Source organism: Larus michahellis, chromosome 11 (assembly GCF_964199755.1).
Source record: "Larus michahellis chromosome 11, bLarMic1.1, whole genome shotgun sequence".
In the NCBI taxonomy this organism is placed as follows: Eukaryota; Metazoa; Chordata; class Aves; order Charadriiformes; family Laridae; genus Larus; species Larus michahellis.
Window position 1 is genome coordinate 1,639,075 of NC_133906.1, and position 25,732 is coordinate 1,664,806.

General features: G+C 42.9%; 1 protein-coding gene across 20 annotated transcripts in view; it reads left to right on the top strand.

The window, feature by feature from the left end:
- The window catches only part of LOC141749921 (protocadherin alpha-C2-like), a 175,749-nt gene that overhangs the window by 113,594 nt on the left and 36,423 nt on the right, over nucleotides 1-25,732 (top strand). For 17 of the 20 annotated variants that reach the window (XM_074604224.1, XM_074604211.1, XM_074604215.1 and 14 more), the window contains exons 2-3: nucleotides 22,767-22,825; nucleotides 24,628-24,716. In XM_074604224.1, coding sequence (XP_074460325.1) covers nucleotides 22,767-22,825; nucleotides 24,628-24,716 — 148 coding nt within the window. Of the gene's footprint in view, nucleotides 1-11,700; nucleotides 14,354-22,766; nucleotides 22,826-24,627; nucleotides 24,717-25,732 lie in introns of those variants that run through there. The other 3 variants (XM_074604210.1, XM_074604214.1, XM_074604226.1) reach the window with 2 other exon arrangements.

The following is a 25,732-nucleotide window of genomic DNA, read 5'->3' on the forward strand; positions in this document are numbered from 1 at the left end:
CTCGCTCTGCTGAGTAAGAAAATCAATGGGACTTTGTCCTGAGGTCACATAATATCAGCAGAATCTGCAGTATTAACATTTTGCCCATCATACATGTGGCTATAGGTTAAAAATAGTCTGAGCACGGCACAGTTTGGGCAGATGGATTTTTTTTTTTTTTTAATAGGATTTGAGGTAAAAATCTTCTAAGCTCAGAAATGCCTGCTGAGAATTAGGAGACAAAACAAAATATTTTCCTGCCCTACTTTCCCTACTCAGACATTCCTCTGTAGACACATGAAATACAGAAATCTGTGGAGCAGCATACTGGTCTCAAAAAATCCTCACAGACTCGGTATGTTTTATGGGCGCTGTGCTCTAATCCATTCCTGCCTCTTTTGTGGCTCTCAGCTGCTCTTTAAAATAGTTGAAGGGTTTTCATTTTCTGTGTACTTGAGATCACGGTACAGCTATCAGAACTGTAGGCAAAGACCCACAGCTGAAAGCACAACCGCAATGGTGGTGAGGGTAGGGGGGTGTTAGGTATTTAACCATATTACTGAGCAAAGTGTTTCCCATCTGTGCTAAAATCTGGGTACGTTCTCTGACAGAGATTTTCCTCAATCATTTGCTCTTGGGGTGAAGTTTCTTCCGTCCCACCATATAGAGAATTGCAAGTCTATACAGGGACTAGTCTTGAGAACGCTGTAAAAGGCTGGAACCAGATGTACAGAGGTTCACTCCACACTATATCTTCTGTCATGACAGGTATGCTGAATACAAGCAGTACCCAGCCTGTGTTTGTTGTGGTGAACTCTGGAAGCCCAGAGCAACGCTGTCATTGTTCCTTTGGTTGCTCATCTGTTCTGCAGCAGGGTGATGATGTCCAGACAGTTCTATCTGCTCTGGCTTGTAGACAGTACCATAGTGGTGGCTGAGCCTCTGGCTGCAGAAAGCATGGGCATTGTGTCTGAGTGCAACAGCCAGAGGTGGAGGGGGTGATTTGCCTCTCCTCTGTGTTTCAAAAAGCATAGCTCTAATGATTTAATTTCCTGGCAAATTTGACATTGACTTTTTCAAACATCAAGAAAACTGCAATTAAACAGTTAATCCTAAAATGTAACCTTGAAAAGAAAAGTCATCTCTACACTTTTAACTCTGATTAAGTATAATTTGTTCTCTTAATTTGAGAAATTGCTGAAATTTAGGTCAGCTCTGTACAACTCAGTACAGTAGCATTTTGGGTCTGATTTTAGATTGAGAAAACCTGTCCTTCATCATTTCTGTGCTGCTTTACATATTTAGCTTCAGGAGCAAGTTGTAGCTTGCTACTGTGTAAGAATAGTGTGGATGTTTGGAACAGATGTTTGTAGCTCAGTGTTAATGTCCCATATAGCTTTGGAATGGAGATGTGCCAGGGATGAAGAAAGGACATAACTGTGACTCTCAGCTGCTGGAAGAAATGTAGAGTAACTGGAAGACTGCTTAGTTGTAACCATTGGATGATCCATCCATCTTCACACTGTGCATCTTAAACTTCTACTAGTGTCTGGGCTGCCTGGAGTGGCTGCAGGCAGTACGTTGAATGTATATTGGAATGCATTCCTGTATAGGGAATAAACACAAAACACTTAAGTCACACTTAAGATGTCACATAGGACTGAAGTTGCACATAAGTCTGCTTTGCTGAGAAAATGTACTTGGTATTAGCAGCCCAGTGTGACAGGTTAATGCATGCTTCAGCTGGTGGTGTATATTTTTTTTGAAAACACCAGGAAGCAGTGGCAGCGGGTACGAAAGAGATGAGTCTGCTTTTTTAAAAAATTTACATTTCTTTTTTTAAATTTTTTTATTTAATCAGCAGAAGGTCTGCGACATTATAGGCTACCTAAAGATGTGTTAAGCATGGATTTGGCAGGCTAATAAAAGAAAGTTGTAGTGAAAGAATCTTTGAATAACAAAAACATGAGTTAACCATCCAGTACAAGTGGTAATACTGTTAGTACCTTAGCAGGGCAACTCTGCTGAGGAAAGGAAACCACCACGAATTCCTTCTGTGCAGTTTTGTGGCTCTTAATTGAATGTGATTGCCCATGTACAGAGCTCAATAAATTAAACATGAAATTAAAGCTTAAGGTATGCTTTTATGTCTTGAATTTATCATTTTCTAACTTGATGTACTTCCACAGATTAAGAGAATTCATGGAAATGCTATTAGCAAATGCAACCAACCTGGAAAAATCATTAGGTGAGCAGTAGACCAAGAAAGAAAAGTGCAAATGAAGGAGGAGAAAGCACCGACCTTCCAAAAAGCAAAATCTGATCTAGCACAAGATGTACAGGTTATAGTTAGGGCATTGACAGTCAATACCTCTAACATGCTCAGAGGCAAACTTAGGTCATCGTTAAAGCAGTGTGATAACAAACCTGTGTGATTGCCAGCTCCTCTTCAGATCCAAAGTAGGCAGTTTCAGATTGAGGTGGTTAACTTCTAAGAGACACTTAGGAGTAAGCAGGGAGCAGAAATAAAGTTAATAGATGTAACTCAATATATGTTTTCAAGAAAGTGAATACAACATACTTGGGTACTTCTGTCTATTAAAGAGAGGCACTGACAGGCTGTAGAGAAAATGCTGTGAGTCTTTCTCAGCAGTGAAGAAGGTCACTGTTCCTCATATTACTCCTTGCCTGTACTTTTGATTCTTGCTGTCTATTTTTATACTTAGGTCTCTGTTTCCATTGGTTCCGTGACACTGTTTGGTGCTTAGCTTCCTACTTTACCTGAGTTGTGTAGACAAAAATGAAGGAAAAAGGAGACATCAGCATCCCTTCTCAGCATCATTTTGGAACACAGTAACTTTCTTGTATATCCAAAAGGACAAATGCAAAAGTCCTAGGACTCTGAGGGGAAGGAAATATGGAAAATCAACTTAAAGAGAGAAAGTGAGTGGATGACTGTTGTGTGAAAAGGGGCAAAGTGGTTTTGGCAGAAAATAAACCCCCTTGCATTCTAACACTCCTCACCGAGGTGGGAGGCTAGGTGCGGCTAGGTTTAAATTCTGAGTGATGCCCAATTCACCACTATCGGTGCAGATGCGTTTAATATGTATTAAACTATTACAATTTGGATACACTAATAGTGGGCTGCACCTTCAGTCTAGTCATGCTCCTGAACTAGCACGGCCACTCTCGAGTCTTTGGTTGCATTCAGTGAGAAACCGAAACGACTTGCTACTTAAACAGTGCAGTTTATTTAAACAACAGATATATAGGTTCTTAGGATTGCTGGTGATAAATACACTGTCTGCAAAGCACGTGCAAATAAAGGTGTTGTTAAGTATACAAAGCACGCAACAAAGTTATAAACAATACAGCCTGGCTATAAATGTAGGAGAGAGATTCTCTAGAGAAATTTCTAAGTTCCACAAGGAAACACTCGGTATAGTCTAAGTCTTACCCAAAGGCATCCCTATGCGGGGGAAGAAAGGCTCAGCCCGTCGACTGGTCCCGGGAGTCAGTGATGGAGTTCTCCCAACTTGTTCGCGATGGTGTCTTCCCTAATATCCCCCCTCTCTCAGGCTATTTTTATACTATTTTTTTATCTTCAAAGTGGAGTTTGAGTGACTTTAGTCATAAATACTTTTATTATTATTGGGGTACTCAAGGAGGAGTGGTTGCACCTTGAGGGCTGGTAGCCTCTGGGATGGAGGTGTGTTTTGGTGCATTGTAATGAGCGAAGTTCGCACAAAGGAAAGCATTTCATCAAAATTTGACAAAATGTTGCCTCGGGTAGCGAGTAGGGCCACTTGTCTGTTTCGTAGTAAGCGTAGGCAGCTTATCTGTTCTGTAGTACCATCTCGTTCCCATATCTGATATTTGTCACAAGGGAAGGCCACGGAACAATTGTGTTCCATTCCATCCCTTGTGTAGTTTTGCAAACAGCCTTGTACAGGGAATCGCAGATGTTGCATTCTTCGTGTGCCAGCTGCGGCTGTATTCTACCTCAGAAGCCTCTTGATTTTATGACTTTCCTTAATGTGTGAACAATGCTGTACTTCTGTATTCTTGGCCAATTTAGTAATTATTCCACAATGACTCAGGCAAAAGTGAGAGAGCTAGATGGACTGAGTGAAAATGGAGTAGAAAATAACTGTATGTACTAGAGGTAGACGATGGAAAGAGGAGAATATTCAGTGGAAAGAGACAAGATAGAGAAATATATAGAAACCAAAATAAAAAAAAAAAAGAAAAAAGAGAAGGATAGTATAAATAAAAGATGGATAGTTGAAGTTAAGCTGTGGCTAGTAATAGAAAAAAAAATCACATATGAAACAAATATTTAAGAAGGAGAACATATAAATGGGGAAAAAAAAAGAAAGGATGGGTTTAAGAGCCAGTCTGTGAGCAAGAAGACAATACTGGCAGATTTAGAGCTGCCAGTCCAACTTGGATGTCCATTTAGGAGAGCTCGGGAGTCATTAATGGAGACTTGAACTGATAGGACCATCTAATTCTAGTAGAAGGTCCTGTTTAGTTGGATAAATAAAACAATCTTTTAAGTAACTTTGTGCCAGAATGTACCTGTTCCTCAGAAATATGGCTTACTGGTAGACCCTTCAGATCTGAGATCTTATGGGAGGTTTAAAGTTAACAAAATACTAGTATGCCCAAACATGAGAATAATATGTATCAAATGCTTCATGTATGAATGCACCCCCCCACCCCCCAAATAGGTGAAGGACTACCTAACTAATAATTAAATTTTGTGGATAGGATAGGATAGGAAAATGGTGACATTAGTAAAAAGAATAAAAGGTGCTATTGCAGATGTAATGATACTGGTTATGCATTACGAGAAGGTGTCATCAGGATCTGGTAATATGAACAAGAAATGGGAGGAGTCCTGCTGTGAAAATAGTTTATCATCACTAACAAACACAGGTGTGTGTGTATTAGAAGTAACACAAAAGTTATAAAACATTAGAACTATACCATACTATACTATACTATCACTGTACTGTGAATTGTATCCCAGGGTGGTTTAGTATAAAGTCAATAAAACTTCTTGGAGGAAAACCAGGTTTCTACCATCTCTTCCTTTCCAAGTGAGCATCTCAGGTATGAGGATCCAGGATGATATGTCTTATATTGCCGTTCTCTTTGACCTAGAATGGCTTAAGTTTTTGCCTTGTTTCAATAAGGAGGTAGAGGACTTCCTGTGGCTTATGAAGGCACTTTCTAGGGAGATGACGAAAGAAGTTTAAACTCCTTAAAGCAGAAAATGAAGTTGAGTCTTCAGTTTCTGGGCAACTGCTCTGACACATTCCTATACAGTTTCAAGAAGGGGACAGCTACCTTGTAACTTTGTCCCAGTTCTCAAACTGTAAAGAGCAGCATGCAACACAAGTGAAGAGAAGCATGCAGTGAGGCAGTAGCCAGAGTTAGGGAAACAAATGAAGTGATAATCATCTGGAAGAGATTTGTTTGACTAGAGTGTGTCTCAACCAGTTCACTGAGCTGAAACTTGGCAGTGATGGCTTGCACTGAAGAATCACAGTCTGCATAGAAGCATGACAAAGACTGTGGCAAGACAAGAAGACATTTGGCAGTAGGCTTTGTGGTGACTTTGGAAAGATGAACGTTACTTTGTCAATGTCAGAATTGTTAATGTCCTTCCGTTTAGAATGGTGCAGTATGTGACATTATGGTCAATAAATTACTGAAGGGATTTTGAAGTCATCAGAAAAATACAGCAGAAGACAAACAGAATGAGTCAGAGAGATATCCATCCTTAAATTTTAGACTGGAAGTGACAAATAATTCAAAGTACACTGGCAACCAGGTCAAGCAAAGAAATGTATTTTCTGAGTGTCTTTGTTCTATGTGGTTTGTCTGACTTCAGGTTCACAACACAGATCCCTCTCCATATCCCAACCCACCACCTGTTTTCCTTACATACTGTTTTGCAGGATAACAAAAAGTACACTACTGCAAAGAAATTGTGACCTAAATGCAAACAGGATTTTTTCTGGCTGTTCAGCAGCCTTCGTTCCCATAATAGCAATAATCCGGTTTCAGATGTCTGGGATAGAAAAAAAAAAAATCACACCGGTTAAATTCATACCAATGTGAAAAATGGATTTAGGGACAGATACTAAAGAACAGAGCCTATCCAATGGACCAATTTGGCACCATACCTATCTATTTCAAACAAGGGAGGGGCAAGTTGCATGTGAAAAGATGAGTTGTCAAGAAGTAATTCAAGTGTGGAAGATGTCTTGAACATAGGAGCAAAGAAGTTGGACATAGAAACAAGAATTTTGCATTACCTCAGGGAGGCATTTTGCAGTATTTTTAGGAAGAAGGAGAATCCCACGTTCCCAGAAAATCCCACACAGAGAATGCAGACCATATACTGAAAGAGATCTGGTTTAACTGCAGGGCTCTATTTTTAAAGGGTTGCTCAGTGGCTGTGTTCAAACTGCAGAACCTACTCTCATCTTTTGGGATGTTTGAGATCAGATTGCTAAAATGAGACTGATGGAGTCTTGTCAGGCAGGAAGGCACTGTAGGGTATGAATCCCTTTCAATCCTGCCTTTACATTGCCTTATCATCTCTAGGCAGTATCTTTCTGATCAGATAGTAGTTGAGACATGGGAAGTCACCAGAAACAATCCTTTACATATTCTCCTTCAGAGAAGAGTGGGGAGGGAGGCATGACTGAAGTAGGGTGCAGAAGGCGGCAGGAATCCCAAGAGAGTGAAGTGAAGTGAAAGATGGGGTTGGACTGCAGTAGTAGTGTAAGTGTCCCCTGAAATTATCAAGATGGTTTTTACATAGATCTCATGAGTACCCATGGGCTAGAAGATCATGCTACAGTCCACCATCTTACTGGAAAGAACTGCGTACAAGAAACTCCACAAATCTGAGTCACTGCCTTACAGTTTATGGATGTTGTTTTCCACTGTGGTTGATGTAATCTGGCCTGTGACTGATGGCTGTTCCTTTCCTCTGGACTTGATTTAATTCTAAGGCAGACAAATTGTAGGCACCACATGCAAGCAGACACAGAGAGAAAATCTAGGTTTTTCTAGAGAATGACACTACTTACCTACTTGTTATGTCTAAACTATATGGATTCTCTAGACTTGTCTCCATCTTCCTTTGCACGCTGTTTTATCAGTAAGCAGAAATTGTGTGTGCATTTATATGTTATGCAGGTAATCTCAGTGTCCCTGAAAACTTACATGCTGACAAAACTACATGTAAAATCTAGAGCCTGATCCTTGGAGCTGGTGACTTTCCACCAGTTCATAAAGGAGCTACATTGCAGCATTGAGTTGTTGGATATCATGTTTCAGGGATGTGAGTTACTGAAGGTGATACTATTTACAAAGAAGCAAAATGTCATTTCAGATGTTGAAATAACTTGGAGTTCTTCAGTTAACATGTTGTTTTTTTCACATTTTCCTGTTTTTTATTATGCCTTTCTCTCTCCTTCTGCTGTGTGAGACTCAGAAATAGCCAGAGGAAGGACTCTGCACAGTGTTCTGCAATGAAGCAAATTGAACACAGGTTTATTACTGCTCAAGCAAATTTAAGTGGTTCTAGTTACAGTGTTATATAAAAATGTTCCTTGTACAGCTGTGATTTGAAATGGATGAACTTTTCAAGGCCCTAAATACCTACAGAACTGTATCTGTGTATAACTGTATTGCTCCCAAGAGAAATATCTGCCCAGAAATATTTCTGTGGCGCTGCGTTACACTGCTCCTAATTCAGGCATATCTATATGTAGAACTGTTTCAAGGAAGGCTTGCATAGGAACGTGAGAACTTTTCATACTAAAATAGTTATATTACTACAACCTCTAGCATAGATATATGCCAGCGTATTACTATTGTGATATATACTTAATTTTCTTCTGCAGGACTTGATAAAACCAGTGTGTTCTTTGCTACGCCCATATATTTGTACTCACATTAAAGGACAAGTACCATTTAATTTAACCAAGCTAATTAAAGTGGTGCAATTTTTGTATGTCAGCAAAGCCCAATAGGCCAGTGTATATAAATGCTGCATACAGGCAGCATCCAATCACTTCAGGGGTTATCAGGTTTATCAGCAGATGGACATTTGGGTCTGGTATGTTTTATCAGCTGTTTTTGCTGCAGGGATGGATTCTGATGCCGTTGCTCATGTGGTTTCATCTGAAATTTTGAAACACCTTCAAAGCTCACTAAACAAAAATTTGATGCTTAGATGAAATTTCAAGAAATTACTGGAAAACAGAATTCTGGGGAAAAGAAGACTAGAAAGCCCCTAAGCCTCAATTCAGTTGAAACTGAAATTATGTTTTTCTGTGTTTCAATTTTTGCCTTTTGCTAGAAAAATCAATATTACTACAGGCCAGATCCTGAAGTGTTTTCTCAATGGAAGTTTTTCCTGAATTAAAAATCAAGGCCTTCAGGACTGAGTCAGCATTACCACTGAAGCTGATGGAAATAATTAAAATTATTGTGGCCATGGATGAAGTTTATATAGATTTAAAGGGACTTGGGGAACATTTAATCAGAATAGAACAAGTTTCAGGATATCACTTATAAACTGTGTAGTCAGCATAAACTGTATAAAGCTAACATTTTGACAGACTGTTACATTTGTACAGTGCTACTGTAAATAAGCCAAGCTACAGTATTAATCTGTAAAATGAAAATCAGAGTACCTATTTTATGGGTGCTGTAAAACTTACAAAAAGGCAAGAAGCCAGACAATCCTAGGATTTATGATTCTGAAATTAGGAGAAAAATTTTCTAGGAACCTGAGGTTTAGAAAGATGTTTGATGGGAATGAAAATGTTATGGATTATGTTCTAGAATGGGTTGGTTAAGTGTGTGTGTGTGTTATCTCTGTTCAGTTTTACATTCTGTGGAGTTTTGCAAAATTTTGGATGTGCATAGTCTTAGCTGTTCTCAGAGCTCTAGGACGTGAAGAAAGATGAACCTAGGTAGGGTGTAACTAGTGAGGTGAGCCAGGATTTGAATGTTGATCAGCCCTTCCTTGCTGGGAGACCCAGCTGGAATGCAGTAGGGCAGAGCCTGAATGTCTATCAGAAGTAATTCAATGGGTCTAGGAACAGTGTGAAAGATTCCTTGCTGGTATTAAAAAACCCTGGATGTATGATTGGTGTGTTTCATTCACACACTGTAAGTAAAATTGGCTTGTGGCTAGAAAGGCATTGCCTACAGAGATAAGTTTTGTTTACCCACCACTTCTTAGCAAGGGCATTGTCCGTTTCCAGGAGAGCCTGTACCAGTATGTTCCATAAGGCAGAGCCTTAGATCTTGCCAATGTTGCCATGGCTTTTGGCCTTTTATTGGTGTTCTGTATGTTTGTTAGAGGACTTCGTGGCTGTACACATGGGAGGTGTGGGGCAGAGATAATCCATGGACTGTCTGGGTGAAGCCACTGTTTCATTGTCTGGAAAACTGAGGGTGTGTCCCTTCAGGCTTCTGTTTTACATGGTGACTGCAAGTTGTTTTGACACACGGATGCATAGTTAATGTATTTTAGTGCTGATATAGCTTTTATGTAGCTTTTAGCAAGGTGTTGTTTTGGGGGGATTTTTTGTTTTGTTTTGTTTGTTTGCTGGTTTGTGTTTTTTGGTTTTTTTTTTTTCCTTTTTTTTTTTTTTTTTTTCTGTCAGGCTGTCAGGGCATTTTGTTCTGAATCTGTGAATATAGTGATCTTGAATGTGGGTAGCTAGCCAAAAACTTAAAGCTGATTTATTTTTAAGTGTTTGGCTCCTGTTTAAACAACTGGATGAAATGGGCACATTTCCACGTGTTCTAGGCACTTGGCATCTCTATCTGCCCTTCTTGGTCTGCACAGACCTATGTTTATCCTACTTAAAAAGACAAACAGGGTTGGGCAGTTCCACAGCAGTATTTGCAGACACTGGGGTACTGGGCACATTAGAATAAATATGTGGGCAAATATTTGGTCCACAAAAATGGGCTGAGAATCAAATGAACCCATCAGCCAAAACATAAATAGGGTAATCCTGTTCTTAATGTTGTCTCTTCTGATAATGGTGGCCACTGATAAAAGCTGATAGACTGGTAATTGTTCTTAGCAGTGCTGAGTCAGAATTGGGACGACTGTTCTTTGGGGTTTGTGCATCAGGTACATTACAGTAAAAACCTTTGGGATTTATGGTGTGAGGTTGTAATATGGTGAGAGGTGCCCAGGCCCACAGAGGGCAATGAAAGAGGTTTTAGCTGAATGTTTGGGTTGCCCTCTCCCCTTGATAGACCAGCCCAATTCAGTGAGGATTCATTGTACATTCTAAAAGATTTTGTGAGGCAAGCCAGGAAAAAAACATCAGGGGGATAAATATTAGCAGAGAAGCCCATTTCTCCACTGGGTGGTAGGTACAACATAGTTGCACCCCTGGCAGACTATGTCATAGAATCAGAATACCAGGCTGGAAAGGACCTAAAGGATCATCTGGTCCAATCTTTCAGGGACTTTCTGGTCCTGTGGTTTGTCTCATTAAATATGTCATCTTAGTGACTTAGATGTTGTATGAATGAACACTTAAGTTTATTTCCTTTGCTGGAATTTGTGGCACTGGGGTAAAACTTATCATGGCTGCAGCCCGCTCACCTCCACTGCTGAGGTTCAATTTGATGGCCCTGTTTGTCAGTCCTCCATCACAAGGGTAGAAGAGGAAAAAACTGTAACTAGAAAACAGATTGTGCTGCATCTTCTCTCCAGCTGCGCTTGATCACCTCGAGCCTGTGTGTTGCATTGGATGAGAAACTGAAGCCCACCTTCAATGCTCCTAACTCGTGGGTGTGACTTGCAGAATTCTACCAGCCCAGCTGCTATCGGGGCACGGCAGCTGCAGCAAGGGTGAGAGGAAGCTGAGCAGGAGGAAGGTGGAAGCCGGGCAGGGGGGTCCGCGGGGGTTGGGCAGAGGGACGGTACTGCAGCAAGGATGAATCTCCGACGGAGCAGAGAGGCAGGTCTCCAAGAAAGAGGTCGTCAAACACACTGCAGCAGCACACAGACGGCACCAGACCTGGCTGGAGGCCCATTTTTTTTCGGAGCCCTGCGCTGATTTAACCCTCCCAAGCGGATGTACTTTAGCATTGCTGCAGCAGGTCCAGAAGTGCAGGCGGTTTGCGGCCCTTCTCCCCCCACCCCCACCCCACCCCACCCCACCCCCGCCATCCTCCTCCCCGCGCCCCCGAAGCTTCAGCAGCGAAACCGCGGCGGAGACGAGGGGCGGCGGCGCGGGAGCCGCACCCCTCCCGGCTCGGCAGCGAGAGCCCGCCGCCACCGGGAGCGAGGGGCCCGGCTCACCGAGGGGCCGCAACACGTGGGTGAGGAGGGTGCGGCGGGGCCGGGAGTGCGGGGCCGGGCGGCCCCGGGCTCCTGGCTCGGGCAGGCAGCGGGCGCGGGGGCGGCTCCCGCCGGCAGCCGTGTCGCTGTTCCCTGCCCAGGTGCTGAACCGGAGCCAGCCGCGGCTTAGCGTCCTCCCCCGCCTCCTCCCGCGCAGCAGCTGGAGCAGGAGAAAGCGGATCCGGCGAGTCCCGGTCCCTCCTCCTTCCTCCTCCTCCTCCTCCTCCTCCTCCTCCTTCTTCTCTTCCTCGGAGCCGCCGGAGGGAGAGAGGTCGGAGCCGCCGCCTCGGGCAGCCGGCGAGCATGGACCGGGCGGCGGCGGGGCCGGAGGCGGCCGGCGGCTGCTGCTTGCCGCTTGCATGAAGCGTCCGGGCGGCGGCGGGGAGTGAGGCCGGGCCAGGGCCGGGCGAGGCGGCTCCGGACTCCGGCAGCTCCCCACCCCCGCCGGCCATGGCGGCGGCTGCTCGGCGGAGCCGCGGCGGGGCGGTGGTGCTGGGCCTGCTGCTGCTGGGGCTGTGCGCTGGGCGGGCGGCCGGCGGGCCGCTCCGCTACTCGGTGCGGGAGGAGCTGCCACACGGCGCCTTCGTGGGCAGCGTGGCGAGCGACCTGGGCGTGGATCCGCGGCGACTGGCGGCCAGAGGAGCGCGGCTTACCTCGGGCAGCGGCCGGCAATACCTGGAGCTGGAGCTGGGCCGCGGGGCGCTGCTGGTGCGGGAGCGCATGGACCGCGAGGCCCTCTGCGAGCTGAGCCCCTCCTGCTTCCTCAGCCTGGAGTTGGTCATCGAGCAGCCCATCGAGGTGCATAACGTGGAGGTGGAGGTGCTGGACATCAACGACAATGCGCCGCGCTTCCCTCGCCAGGATTACCGGCTGGAGATTAGTGAGTCCGCTGTGCCCGGGGCCCGCTTCCACATCGAGAGTGCCCAGGACCCTGATGTGGGCACCAATTCTGTGCAGAGCTACCAGCTTAGCCCCAGCCACCACTTTGCCCTGGACCTTAAAGGTTTCCAGAGCGGCAGCAAGCTCCTGGAGCTGGTGCTGCAGCAACCACTGGACCGGGAGCAGAGTGCCCTGCAGCAGCTGGTGCTCACTGCAGTGGATGGTGGAGACCCCCCCAAGTCTGGTACAGCCCAGATCTCTGTGAGAGTTGTGGATACCAATGACAATCCACCTGCATTTGACCGCTCCACCTACACTGTGAGCCTTCTGGAGAACTCCCTGCCTGGAACATTAGTGGTCAAACTCAATGCCTCAGACCCTGATGAGGGCTCCAACGGGGATGTGATCTACTCCTTTGGCAGCTACACCCCACAGAAGGTGAGGCAGCTCTTTAGTGTAGACCCACATTCAGGGGAGGTGCGGGTTAACGGTACCTTGGACTATGAAGAAGCATCCTCCTATGAGATCTATGTGCAAGCCACTGATCAGGGCCCTGTCTCTATGGCTGGGCACTGCAAAGTCCTGGTGAACATTGTGGATGCCAACGACAATGTTCCTGAGGTGGTCCTCACCTCCCTGTACAGCCCAGTGCCAGAGGATGCAAAAGCAGGAACTGTGGTGGCCCTGATGAGTGTCACTGACCAGGACTCAGGGCTGAACAAGCAAGTGACTCTGCGTATTCCCCCTGGCCTCCCCTTCACACTCAACTCTTTCAAGAACTCCTACACCTTGATCACCCAGGGCAAACTGGACCATGAGAAAGCAGCAGCCTATAACATCACAGTTACGGCTACTGACTCTGGGAGCCCCCCTCTTTCCTCCCAGAAGGTGATCCATGTGGAGATCTCTGACATCAATGACAATCCTCCACGATTCGAGGAACCTGTCTACTCAGTTTACATCCCTGAGAACAACCCCATTGGAGCCTTGCTGTGCACTATCAAAGCCATTGACCCAGACGTCGCCGAAAATGCCTATGTATCCTATTCTCTACTAGATGGGGAGATTGAAGGGCTACCTGTTGCTTCCTATGTCTCCATTAAATCTGATAGTGGCAACATGTATGCTGTCAGGTCCTTTGACTATGAGACACTAAGGGAGTTTCAGGTGGTTGTCCAGGCTCAGGATGCCGGGATCCCACCACTGAGCAGCACTGCCACTGTCTACATCTATGTGGTGGATGAGAATGACCATGCTCCGCAGATTCTGTATCCTACCTCAACCAACACTTCAGCAGCCCTGGAGATGATCCCACGCTCGGCATATGCTGGATATTTGGTAACAAAAATTATAGCCATTGATGGAGACTCAGGACAAAATGCCTGGTTGTTCTTCCACCTGGTGCAAACCTCAGATCCAGGTTTGTTCAGGATAGAGCTCCATACTGGGGAGATTAGGACTACTCGCAAACTGGGGGAGGACAGCACACCTACTTTCAACCTGACGGTGGAGGTGAGAGACAATGGAGACCCACCAATGTCCTCATCAGTAGCCATCACTGTTGCCGTGGTGGACAGAGTTTCCAAAATCATCCCCGATAGAAGAAGGCACATTAAAAGTCCGAGCAATTACTCAGAGATTACTCTTTATCTCATTATCGCTTTGAGCGCCATCTCCTTTGTTTTCCTTTTCACAATCATTGGGCTTACTGTTATCAAGTGCTACAGATACAGTCTGTATGGAGACTCCTGCTGTGCAGGGTTCTGTGGGGTCAGAGAACGGTGCCCTGCTGAATTGTACAAGCAGGCCAACAACAACATCGATGCTAGGTTGCCCCAAGGTTTAAAAGTACAACCCCATTTCATTGAAGTGCGGGGCAATGGGTCTCTCACTAAGACCTACTGCTATAAGGCATGCCTAACTGCAGGATCAGGAAGTGACACTTTTATGTTTTACAATACCTGTGGCCCAACAGGAACTACTGGTCCCTCTGCAGTGATGACTGAGAGGCATCTGACAGGACAGAGTGGGCAGAGTGCACAAAACCTGATCATACTTAAAAATGACTCCATTACTCCTAATGAGGTGAGACTACGTTGATAAATGGTCAGCACAGTGCTCTGAGCAAATCTACACTTAAGCAGAGGTTCAAACTGGAAAATTCAGATTAAGCGTATTCCCTTTTGGGCTCACTGACACACAGCTATGAAATGTGGTTCCAAGTAATCTAATCTGTGCAATGCATTTTGTTTCTAGGTAAATACTGGGACTTTCAGGGTCCGTTTGGTAAGTTCGGTATATGTGTCTGAGATTCGCTTCATTTTTGCAGCATATACTGTATAGAGTATTGCCTCCTTCCCTTTTCTCTTACAGATCTAAAATTGCCTGCTGCCACAGAGTGTTAGGGAGTGACACATGTGGTCTTAAAGTTTTAATGTTGAAACTAATATTGCAGGAAAAAAATTTAAAAAGTGCTTAGCCTGGAAATCAATAGATTACTTTATGGCAGTTATAGATGTTTGCTACTTCATTGATTTCATCCCTGGGCCAAGCTGTTGAATTTAGATCATTGCAATAATATGCTTTGCTTACTAATATGGGCATATTTTAGTTGTCTGAAAACTGCAATCCCTCCTTTGATATAATGTTTGTTCTACCCAGTGCTGTGTTTCGTGCTTTCTGGACAGTAACAATGCAGTGACATCTTTGTAGAGAATTACAGCAAGTTACTGTCGTTATGTTACAGTGTGACAACTTCTAACCTGCTGGGTTGCTATTGAAAATTGTTTAATACCTATGGTTTGTCCAGCAGTGTATTAACCTTTTCAATATTTTCCCACAGTGAAGAATTGACGGTTGCTTTATGCTAGCATACAGGCAGTCTGCAGTTAGCGTGTGGTTTGCCTGCTCTGTACAGTTTCCTTTCTACATATAGTGCAACTAAACCCAGAAGCTCTCACCGGAGAGACTAATTTTGGTTCACAAAATGAAAATTTTGCAATTACTGTGCATTGTTTGTACCCTACAATTGCAGCAGATATAAGATTGGTTTGTGCATTAATGTGTGCTATGCCTCCAGATGTGGGAAAACTAGGGGAATAACTGTGGTGGGATAGAAAGGAGCCTGACTTGTGTATTCTTGACACAGAAATATAGTTTATTTCTTTATAATTTTTCACATATGAAGATGTTAGCATCTTTTGCAACTGCTGTTTAGTTACACAAAGATGCACAGATGTTAAGGACTAGCAAGTCTTCCATTAAAAATGCTTTTAGAGAGTAATAATCATTCATTCAAAACTAATCCATTTAAAAGTAATGTAGTGCTTTTCTATAAATCACAGTGGCAGGGTATGATGGAAGTATTTTTTCTTTTCCTACAGTTTTTGTACCTTAAAATCTTTCTCAGTATAGTAAAAGGCCTGGAATCTGTTTGATATAGGAGGGAACATGAAACATATTCTGTAAGTATGTATGCTGAAGAATCAAAGCGTGAAATACACACCTTCCATCTGATTTTCTGTGGGGAAAAAAGAGGAGCTATAATTGAAAAATGGCTTAACTTTGGATGCAGGACCGAGAGGAAATTAGTCTAACGGACAGATTCCTATCACATTTTAGGGAATCAATCCATTGCATGCAATGAATTAGCAAGTTTTGAAACAGCAGTGCAGATCAGGCAGTGGCAACAAAGCCAGCCCAGACTTGGAGTACAAAAGTAGAGAGATGTATAGAACAAAGTAAAAAATGCCTGCCTGTGTGGAGTTAGAATCAAAAAGAGCAATCAATAATTCAAATAGTTCTGTATGATTTAAACAGGGGTAAAATTCTGACAAGTTCTGCTTGTCATAAGTTCTTTTCTTAGGTCTCTTCTTCTTAAACTGTGCTGCGGTAGTGCATAGTATAAAGAAGTGTCAATGCCAGGTGTACATGAGAAAATGGGTGAATGTAATGCTATTCACTAATTACTGGTTCCTAACTAATTACATACTATAAAATCCTGTCTTTCCCTTGTTTCAAGCTCAGCATATGCACTGAAAATGCCATCCATTGCTTAGCAACACTGAATTCTACTTTTTAAAGATAATGATCTTTGTATTACTAGATCTTCAGAGAACCGTGTTTCTCTTTTTAGTTAAAGTGAACTTTTAATTAGTCTTTAAAAACCCATGCCTTCACCTGTGAAGCATAGCAACAGACATCATTGTCCTTGCATTGATTTACAAAGTTAATCTCTGATGTTTATGTTATTTTGGGGTAATGTGAAAAGGTCTTTTTTTTCTTTTTCTTTTTTTTCCCCCTATTTCCAGTTTTTGGAAATCGATCTTCTCTTTGTTGTTCTGTGATGAGGATGGAACCAGGTGAATGGGCTTTCTATGTGTGCTTATCGTACGTAGGGTCTCACGAAGGCTAATATTTTGCAAATGTTGTTATGCAGTGAGAGGAAAAATATTTCAAAGTTATTTGGGATTATCTCAGTAACACTCGACGCAATAAGGTCTTAGTCCTTTTCATATTTATTAGTAAGGTCAAAGATGTTAATGATTACTTTACACTAAGTTGTGACTGACTTCATTGGGCCATTAGAAGGATGCAAGGGAAGGGAAAAAGTGTATGAAGGTTAGGTAGGGAATTCTTTGTATTTTTTGAAGTGCTGATTCCTATGTGACTATTTTGACTTGTACTGCTAGTGTTGTGATGGTGGAGTGGGAGCTTGTTTCTGCAAGACGGCCTGTGCTTCTGCATTCACCCTGCTTGCCTGTATGGTCCTTTATAGGTTTATAAGAATATCTCAAGCCAAGTGTGTTTTGTAAAAGAAGAAATGTACTAACACAGCTGCACTAAAAAATTTAGAGACAGTTATTGCTGGCAGGAGCCTGGTGATAAGGAGCAGAATGCGGGGTTAATGGGTATGTCTCTCTCATTGGCTTGATAGCTACTGCAGGGTGACCAGGCAGGCAGCGTGGGCAAAATACAGAGACAGCAAAATACTGTGCGTTCATTGCTGTCCCTGTGCAAGGTTATGGGTAGCCCGGATTCCTGCCTTTTGAGAGGGGAGGTGCAGGCAGATGTGAAGGGGGTGTGTGAAGATGTGATTTTGTTACCGGGCACTGCTGCAGTGATGATCCATCATTTTCAGGAAAGGTTTCAGTGCTTTAGTCTGGAGTCCCTTTCCTCATATGCCTGTGAAGATGCTGAGTGATGTCCGAGAGGTGTCTGGTCCTTGGTTTGTGTTTTCATCTCTCCCTTCTTGTTCTTATATTCTGTGCAGTTAAGCTCATTCATTATGTCTTGCATCTCATAGCAACCTTTTCCCTTCAATGCAGGGAATAACAGTCAAACCAACATATGTTTTAACTGGAGTTTTCTAGTGGAGAAGGCAGCCTGGCACATTCCTAATGATGAGTGGGCCGTCTGGGTACTTGATAGAACTAGATATCAGCTCTTCTGATAATACGTTTCCTTGTACCCAGCCCAGTTTTATGGCTGTTTGCTCTGCTTCTGGCTCTTCCTCTGTGTTTTGCACTTCAAAACCAGCTTGCTAAACACGTGGAAAAAACAAAACAACACTTGAGTTGAACACATCTTGATACTGCTTTAAAACGCAAGTATGTTTTGAAGTGTCTAAATCTAGTAAACCCACAGCATTGTCTGGAGCAGCCTTTCCAAGAGATTTCTCACAGAGGCTTTAAAGGTATTAATGGTGGAATATCTTACAATCTCGGTTCAAGAACTTAAGCCTTTAAGAAATTCTCCAGCCCCGCTGACATTGTAAAGGTTAACTATAAATGTTTGTTCTTTTGTTCAGTGGCAGTATCCAGTCCTGTTCTGCTAAGCAGGGACAGTGCTCTGTGCTTCAGGGCAGTCAGACTCTTGGTTTGATGCTTACTGCTGTGCCAGCAGAGATTTGCATCCAATATTAAGCAGAGGAGTTTTTCTTCTCTTGGAACTCATTAAATATACTTTACAGGAGCACTTGCCTGTTCCCTTCACCTTAGTTTTCTTAGAATTAGGAATGCAAATGAACACTGCCAGGAAGAGAATCTTTGGGTTTCTGAATCATGCCCTTTTCCAGTTTCCATTCTCATTTCTTGTATGATAAGCACATGTTCAGACTACAAATAGTTTGTTTTCCACATCAAATTAATTCTAAACATTTACAGAAGGAAAGGAAGAATAGAAGCCTCTGTTTCCCCACATCTGTCAGCATTGTGTCACTGGAAAATAAGCAGAGCTGTGTGTGGTCAGGGGTTTTAAAAGGCCTTTTATTATTGCTTCAAAGTGGATGTATTTGATAAATACACCTTAAGTCATTCTGTCATGCACTTGTGTGGAAATAGGAATGGAGTGGGATGCTTTTAGCAGTCTCATCATCTGGTGACTGTTTGTAAATGTTTGATTCACACTTCTCTACCTTAAGCAAGCCCTGTTCCAACACCCACTGAAGTCAATGGGAGACTGCATTGATTTTCATGAATATGGGATCAGGACAACATTAAAAAATTTTAGAAATTCCTTCTATCCCAGGGACAAATCCTTACTGTGTTTAAGTATTGGCTAAAAAAGAGGACTGAGCAAAATGTTTGTAACAATGTGTTTTAAATCAAATATATTCTCTGTGAACGAATGAAATGATTCTTAAATTAACCCGTGCTGTGCGATTTGAAAAATGTGTGAAATTTTGCATGAGCTTTTTTGCTACTAAGGTATTAAGGTTGCTACATTTTATATTATACATTCACTTTGTTTATTAGACTTTCAGAAAGGGTTGGTTGTTTATGACTAGCGACATTAATGCTTGCAGTGATGTGGCTGGCAGACTGTAACCTTAGTGCCTGGAAGTATCAGTAGGAGCAAACTGTTGGCATGAGGTGTTCATCTGGTGCAGTGGCAACCACTTCTATAGGCACCTGGATAGGTTTTGACTGATCTCACAAATATGGTGATGTGTGCTGTTACTAAATCAGAAGCAGCAGCTGATGGGAGAAACAGGGCATGGTTGATTTCTTCTGTTCTGGGTCGCATGATTTCCCACACCTCCACTGAAGAGTGGTAAGTACAGGAACACTGAACTTGATACATGGCCTCCAAAAATCTCTAAGGGAAATGGCAAGCTAAGATTGCCATCAAGTTAGTAGAATGGGCTGGCGTGTGCTAAACAAGGTCTTGTAATGGGTTGGGAACTGGTGAGGTAAAAGGAACAAGAATATCTTCGTCAGCATTGTGTGACATAGGGAGGGTATGGGGATATACAACTGGGAAGCATCTGGACCACTTCAAAGTCTGTGTTCCTCTTTGTGCTTCCCCTCTGTACTCATGCTTCCTGGCCATCTGTACCTTGTCCTGGTGGTGTTGATTTATGACACAGCCACACTTCTCACAGCAAAGCCTGTGACAGGGCTTTGCAAAGGAGCCGATTGTCAGGTCCTGTGCAGGCTCCTGTTCCTTGGGACTGTGCTGAAGACGCCGATCTGCTTTGAGATGGGCCATATCATGTCATGGTACAATTGTGTGCTGTGTGACAGCACATGTCAATGTGGCAGTGGGTGGTCTGGTAAAGGTGGACTGTTCATAGCCAGAGCTATAAGCCAACCCAAACATGCAGACTGTGAATGCCTGATGGATCTATAAGAAGAAGCAGTGCTGCATCTGAAGTAGGGAAAAATATTACTGAACAGGTTTGCCTCTTCTACTATGCTGTTAATTCTATTACCGGTCATGCTTTTTTAATTTTCTTGCTCCTAATTGCCCAAGCTCATTTAAAGGTGTATTGAAACAGCTTTTCTCTTATGACCAGAGGGTCTTAAAGAATTAAAGGCTGTATCAGAACAAAAAGTGAAGCTAATTACAGTGACAAAATTGGAATTTCACCAGTTTTGCCAGTTGCGGGACAGTGACCTGTGATCACGCAAGTGTGGGACAAACACGTCTCTCACTGAGGTTTGAAAGTTTTCAGTCAAGCAGTGCATACACAGTAAAACTGGGTGAGGTCTGGACAAAGGCAGACTGTTGCCCAAGTGCCTGGCCCTCTTATTTTTCCTGTGAGCACTTCAAAAAGTATAGAAGTCACAGACATTCAATTTTTTCAGCTAAAACCAAAAAAACACGTCCTGAATGTGTCTGAAAGTCAACTGTGGCAATATATCTTTCCATCTCCAGAGTATATTTTTCTGATCCTGTCCCCTCCTTCCTTCTTCTGCCCCTCTGGGAGCAGCACTACAGCCCTGCCTAAAGAGCAATAGCAGATATAAAACTGTTTGAGAGTAGCCACAAGATGCCACAGCTTCTTGATAGTGATCTTTGAAAATACCACAATCTCCTAATTGCTGCTGTTTCTGATATATTGACAAGGTGGATGTTGGTCCATGCATGTGGAGTGAATGAATGATGAGTTTCTACCTGATGAGTTTCTCCTGCCATCATCACCCATTTATGATCTGGTGTCTGAAAGTTCCCACTGCAATAGAACACAGATTTTTGTCTTCTAGCCACAAGCTAGAAAGCTCTGGCTGAAAAACAAAAATCTATGTACTGGGAGCAAGTGGCCATTTTCCTCTTTTCTCACTCCTGCCCAACTCGTGTCAGATTTTTCCAGCCTTTTGATGTAATCGCACTTCATCTGTGTTTTGCCTGGGACAGTGGTAAGACTCCTCCTCACACTGCCTATAAGCCTGTACAAATTAGTAACCTTCACCTCTCAAATTGCAAAAAAGATGAAAGGGGCTTTCCCTGCACCCACAGCCTGGCAGTTCCCCTGCTATAAGAAAATCCCCAGCAGAGGAAAAGCCAAATCTTTTGGTGTCAGCACCCTTCATCCATCAAGAAAGGCAAACTCAGGAAGGGGTCTGATCAGCGTGTGTTATTTTGTATCCTCTTTCATTGACTATTATTACGTGGTTGACTTCAGAGTTGCTTTGACAACCCTGGGACTGGGGCCAAAATGGAACGAATCAGAAAATACTGGAACCATGCATAAAGGGCTCCTTGTCATGCCACTTTCTGCTAAACTCAGCAGAACCTGTGCATGCCAGAGAACAGGGGGCTAAATGGGAAGGAAATTGCTAGCACAGATGTTTAATGTGTGGTTGCAAACAGCAGCCTCCTCCCTTTTGTGTAACTCAGACCATAAAGAACACTGGGATGCGCATTATCCAAGGGCATCTCACTCTTGAGTGATGCTGGACCTGGGAAATATGGTGATAGAGTGATAGTGCAAGTTGTAATTGCTCCATTTTTATTTGAATAAAACCTATTGATCCAGAGAAAAGCATACCCCAGACCTCAAGAGGAAAGAGTTGGCGTTAAATAATTCAGAGCATTCAACACTTTCTTTTTCTCTTTCAAGTAATGGAACCATATTCACTTCTGATCTGCCTCCAATAGCTTGAAGAGAATTAAACCATTACAGTCATATATTATTTGCGTGTTTGGCACTGTACAAGACACACCAGGAATGAGTGTAGTCCATTATGTTTCTGGACATAAGTTCTCTCTTTGAATTCAAGTCCCTGAAGTTAAGCACTGGCTGTGGTATCACCTACAGAATAATGTCTTGAGAATCCTGAGAATAACTTTGTTATGTGCTTAGGGCTTAATTTTAAAGGACCTGAGCTTGCATGCACTGCTGCAGTTGAAAATTATTGTGTGATGGTCCCCTGACATTGCAAAAGAGATTTTCTGGAGCAATTTTTGATCAACAGGATTTCTTCATTATCTCTTTATTTAGCAAGCCATTCATTCAGGTCAGCATATACTGAGGTTTGTTGGCCAAAGGGTATTGCTGGCTATTTTCCCCTTCCACCCTTTATGCCCTCCCATGAATATGGAGAAGTTGTTCTTGGTATTATGAAAGAGCACGTCTGCCTTTGATAGAAGACTTGCTGCAGTCTGCAAATCTGATACAATCTAGTGCGGTCCTCTGCAGTACACTAAAAGCCAGCAGAAACCTCACAGCAGACAGACTACCCCGCATATCCCCTTCACAGGGGGCTGTATTTTATACATCCTTGGGCAGATGCTATTCAATGCAGGAGCTCGAGTTTCTTCAGCTTATCAGGTAAACAAACAATGTGTTTTATGGATTTATGATGTTTTTATTTCCTATGCCCAGAACATTGATGAATGTATACAAAATAACTGTCCACCAGTTTCCAGCATTTGATGTCGTTCCACAGAGATCATCTCTGCACCTCTCCTATTGCAAAAGGGAGCAAAGGGACTTCCCCCCCAACTCAGTCCAGCTGTTCCCCTGCTGGGAAAATCCCCAGCAGAGGAAAAGCCAAAGGCCTTGGCATGCAAACAAGTTTCTTTATTACAGAGACACTCCACGTATGTCCATTGGGAACTTTAGATTTGTAGAAGGATTTGGCAGTTCTGAATGCTCACAAAAATTGAGTAGCTCCATATAGACTCTTCTGACAAAATTAGCTAGATGCATATGCTTTTCAGCACGTTTAACATGCATTAACAATGTTGTCCTGGGCTTTTGTTTCTACAGCCAAAACACCCCAATCCTGACTGGCGCTACTCTGCATCCCTGAGGGCAGGAATGCAAAGGTATGTACAGTGTTTCCCCACACGAAGGGGAATTCTGTCTTTGTCCTCTGTGGAAAGGACAAAGCTCTGTGGCTCCTCTGATGCCCTAGACTGATGATATCTGTACGCTGGGATGGAAAGCACCTGAGTTCTGCTGCTGTCACTTCCAATCTCCAAGTGTTACAGATTCAGTCTGACTGCATCTTATGCTCTTATTATACTAGCATAGATCTGTGCTTTTTTTGTGTTTACCTCTTGCCTTTTTATATATTGACTGTCAAGGCATAATTGCTCCAATTATTGAATTATTTAACTGTGATTATACCATTTTTGTTTACTTTAAAGCTCCCTGTAATCATCTATGCTGATATGTTTCAATAGATTGTCTGCAGCATCAATGCGTTTTCTGTCTTGTTGTCTCTCATTACTATAAAAGTATGCTGCTCCTGCAGTCGGCTTATTAACCATGTGGTGCAATCAAGATCATTAACACAGTTTAAAGGACATTTTGAAGATATGAGATGGATTTTCAGAGAAGAAAAAGTGAGGCTGTGTCCAAATCTCTTTAGACATCTTTGAAAGTCCTCTGCCTAACATTGCAAGCAGTCTTTGCTATAATTTGCTACTCAGTACACCTGGAAAAAAAGAATTATAATAAAGTTGGTTTTGTAGAGCCTAAATAAAATATCTTTGCTCTCCCTTCCTGAGCAGATTGGAAAACTGATTATATATTCAGGTGTAATCTGACATGATTAATAAGACTACCCTACAGGTTCAGATGCAATTATAAGGCTGCAGTGGTTCCTAGCCGCACTACAAAGTGTAATATCGCATGCTTTTCCCCAAAATGTTGGTGCCATGGGACTGTAAACATCACCTTTTATCCATTATCCATAGGGCTGAAGTCTTCATAAGGTTGAAGCCCAAAACTGATATTCAGACTGTCCATCCCTGAAACTGTGTTTCACGTGGGTGAGGGCACAGTGTACCCCTCCAGCAGCACTTTAGGCTGCTGTGTAAAAAGGAACCTGAACCTCAGGTACCAGAAGGAAAGGAAGAAAGAGCGAGCTTGATTCTGTGGTTTGTTAGGCAAACTGATTTCTTTCTTTTATGTTCCTGCTGGTTTGTTTTGTGGGTTGGTTGGTTTTTGGTTTTTTTTTTTTTGGGTTTCTTTTTTTAAATCCCTGACTGCTTACTGCAAAATGAATAAACAGCCTGGGGCGCAGCATCTTGAAGCAGGATTTTTTCTTTCAGTCACAGATATTTTCTTTTCCTTCCTTATAAGGTAATGGCTAATACCTAAATTGGTGTTTTCAAGGCCAAATGCTCACGATGTAACACCATAAAATTTGCTGTGTTAGTTTCTGCATTTGAGAAAAATGTATTTCGCTTTCTGAATTGCTCACAAGAAGCATGCAGTAATCCAGGAAAGTGGGATCTGCTGAAGTAGCATAACAGAAGCTCAGAACTATTTCCACCAACTTATTATTTCCTTTAATGCTAATACATCATAACACCAAAGAAGGTGTTTAACTTCCTTGTTGGTGACTTCCAGTCAATGAAAGCAGTGTTCTGCAGGTATGTTTGTTTTATAAATTATGCCACAGCTGTGTCTTAGTAAATAATCAAAGAAAATTTTGGCAAGTCAAAGTAACTGGTTCTCCAGTACTCCAACAGACTTTGTTAGCATCTTGCAATACTATAGTAGTAGTTGCACAGCAACAAACCGTTCTGACTTTTGAAGAATAGCAAGAAAGGGAAAAGTTATAAAGCCCAGGACAGAGGGGAACTGTATAATCTAAATATGATATTTGCTTGTTCAGTGCTGTGCATATGGAGGAGGCAGGAGTCCTACGTGGAGGACCAGGAGGGCCTGATCAGCAGTGGCCAACAGTCTCCAGTGCTACTACAGGTAAGCATGTGAAAATCCAGAATGTATGTGAGGAGCTAATGTTAACTGAAGTAGACCTCTTATTGCTTCCTTCTTAGTTTTTCTTCTGTTTTGTGTCTCTGAGTGAAGCTCTTGTAAATTAATCTATGGAATCTAAATAGAGTTGAATAATGAAGCATGAAATGCATCTTTTTCTTTACTTAGTCTCAGGTGAGCACTGGAGATTGAGAGTCCTGGATCCCAGCTCTTGCCCTGCCTTTGAGGTTCTTGGTTTATGTAACGAAAGATCTTCAGTCCTGATGTGCGTACTCAGATTCAAAATGCCCATGCTTGGGTCTAGATGTGATTTGCCCTCCATTTCAAAAGAATAGTAAAACTGGGGTAGGAGCTTATCAGTTCTCCCTTTGTTATTTTTACAAACCCAGTAAGTCTCTCTGAATGTCTCTTCTCATTTTCTGTGGTGAAATCAGACCTATTATTTTGCTAGCTATTTTCATTCACTAGTACGTGATGATGGAAACTAAACTATTATTTGCTTGTGAAAATAAATGACCAAAAATACATTTTAGAAAGTAGCTTCATTTACCCAGTTACTGACTGATGACTTCACAGCAGTCAATAAGAATTTGGCAAAAGGTCCTCATTGAGTTAAGAAAAGAAAATCACCTGTGTCTTTGAAGTGCAGGCAATAAAATATTCTCACTTTTTATGTTGGAGCAGGAATAATATGGAGATGTCGGGGAGCACCTGCTCTCAGTGTTTCAGTCGTGTACCAACTAAACTGTCCACTTGGTGGACAGCCCTGTGTAGGGTTGTGAGCCCTGTATAACAGCCCTGTGAGTGTTGTGAGTCCTCCAGAAATTCAAATGAGGAGTGATGCTCGTGTCACAGAGGCAAGTCAAAGGCTGAGAAGTGGGGTCTGCAGCAGAAAAGATGTGAGAGCTGCTTTATTTAATACTTTCTGGTGCAAAACCTTCCCTTGGCTTAAATGGCTGTTTTACCTGGATAAAGGGTTGAGGAGCAACTTCAGGATTTGC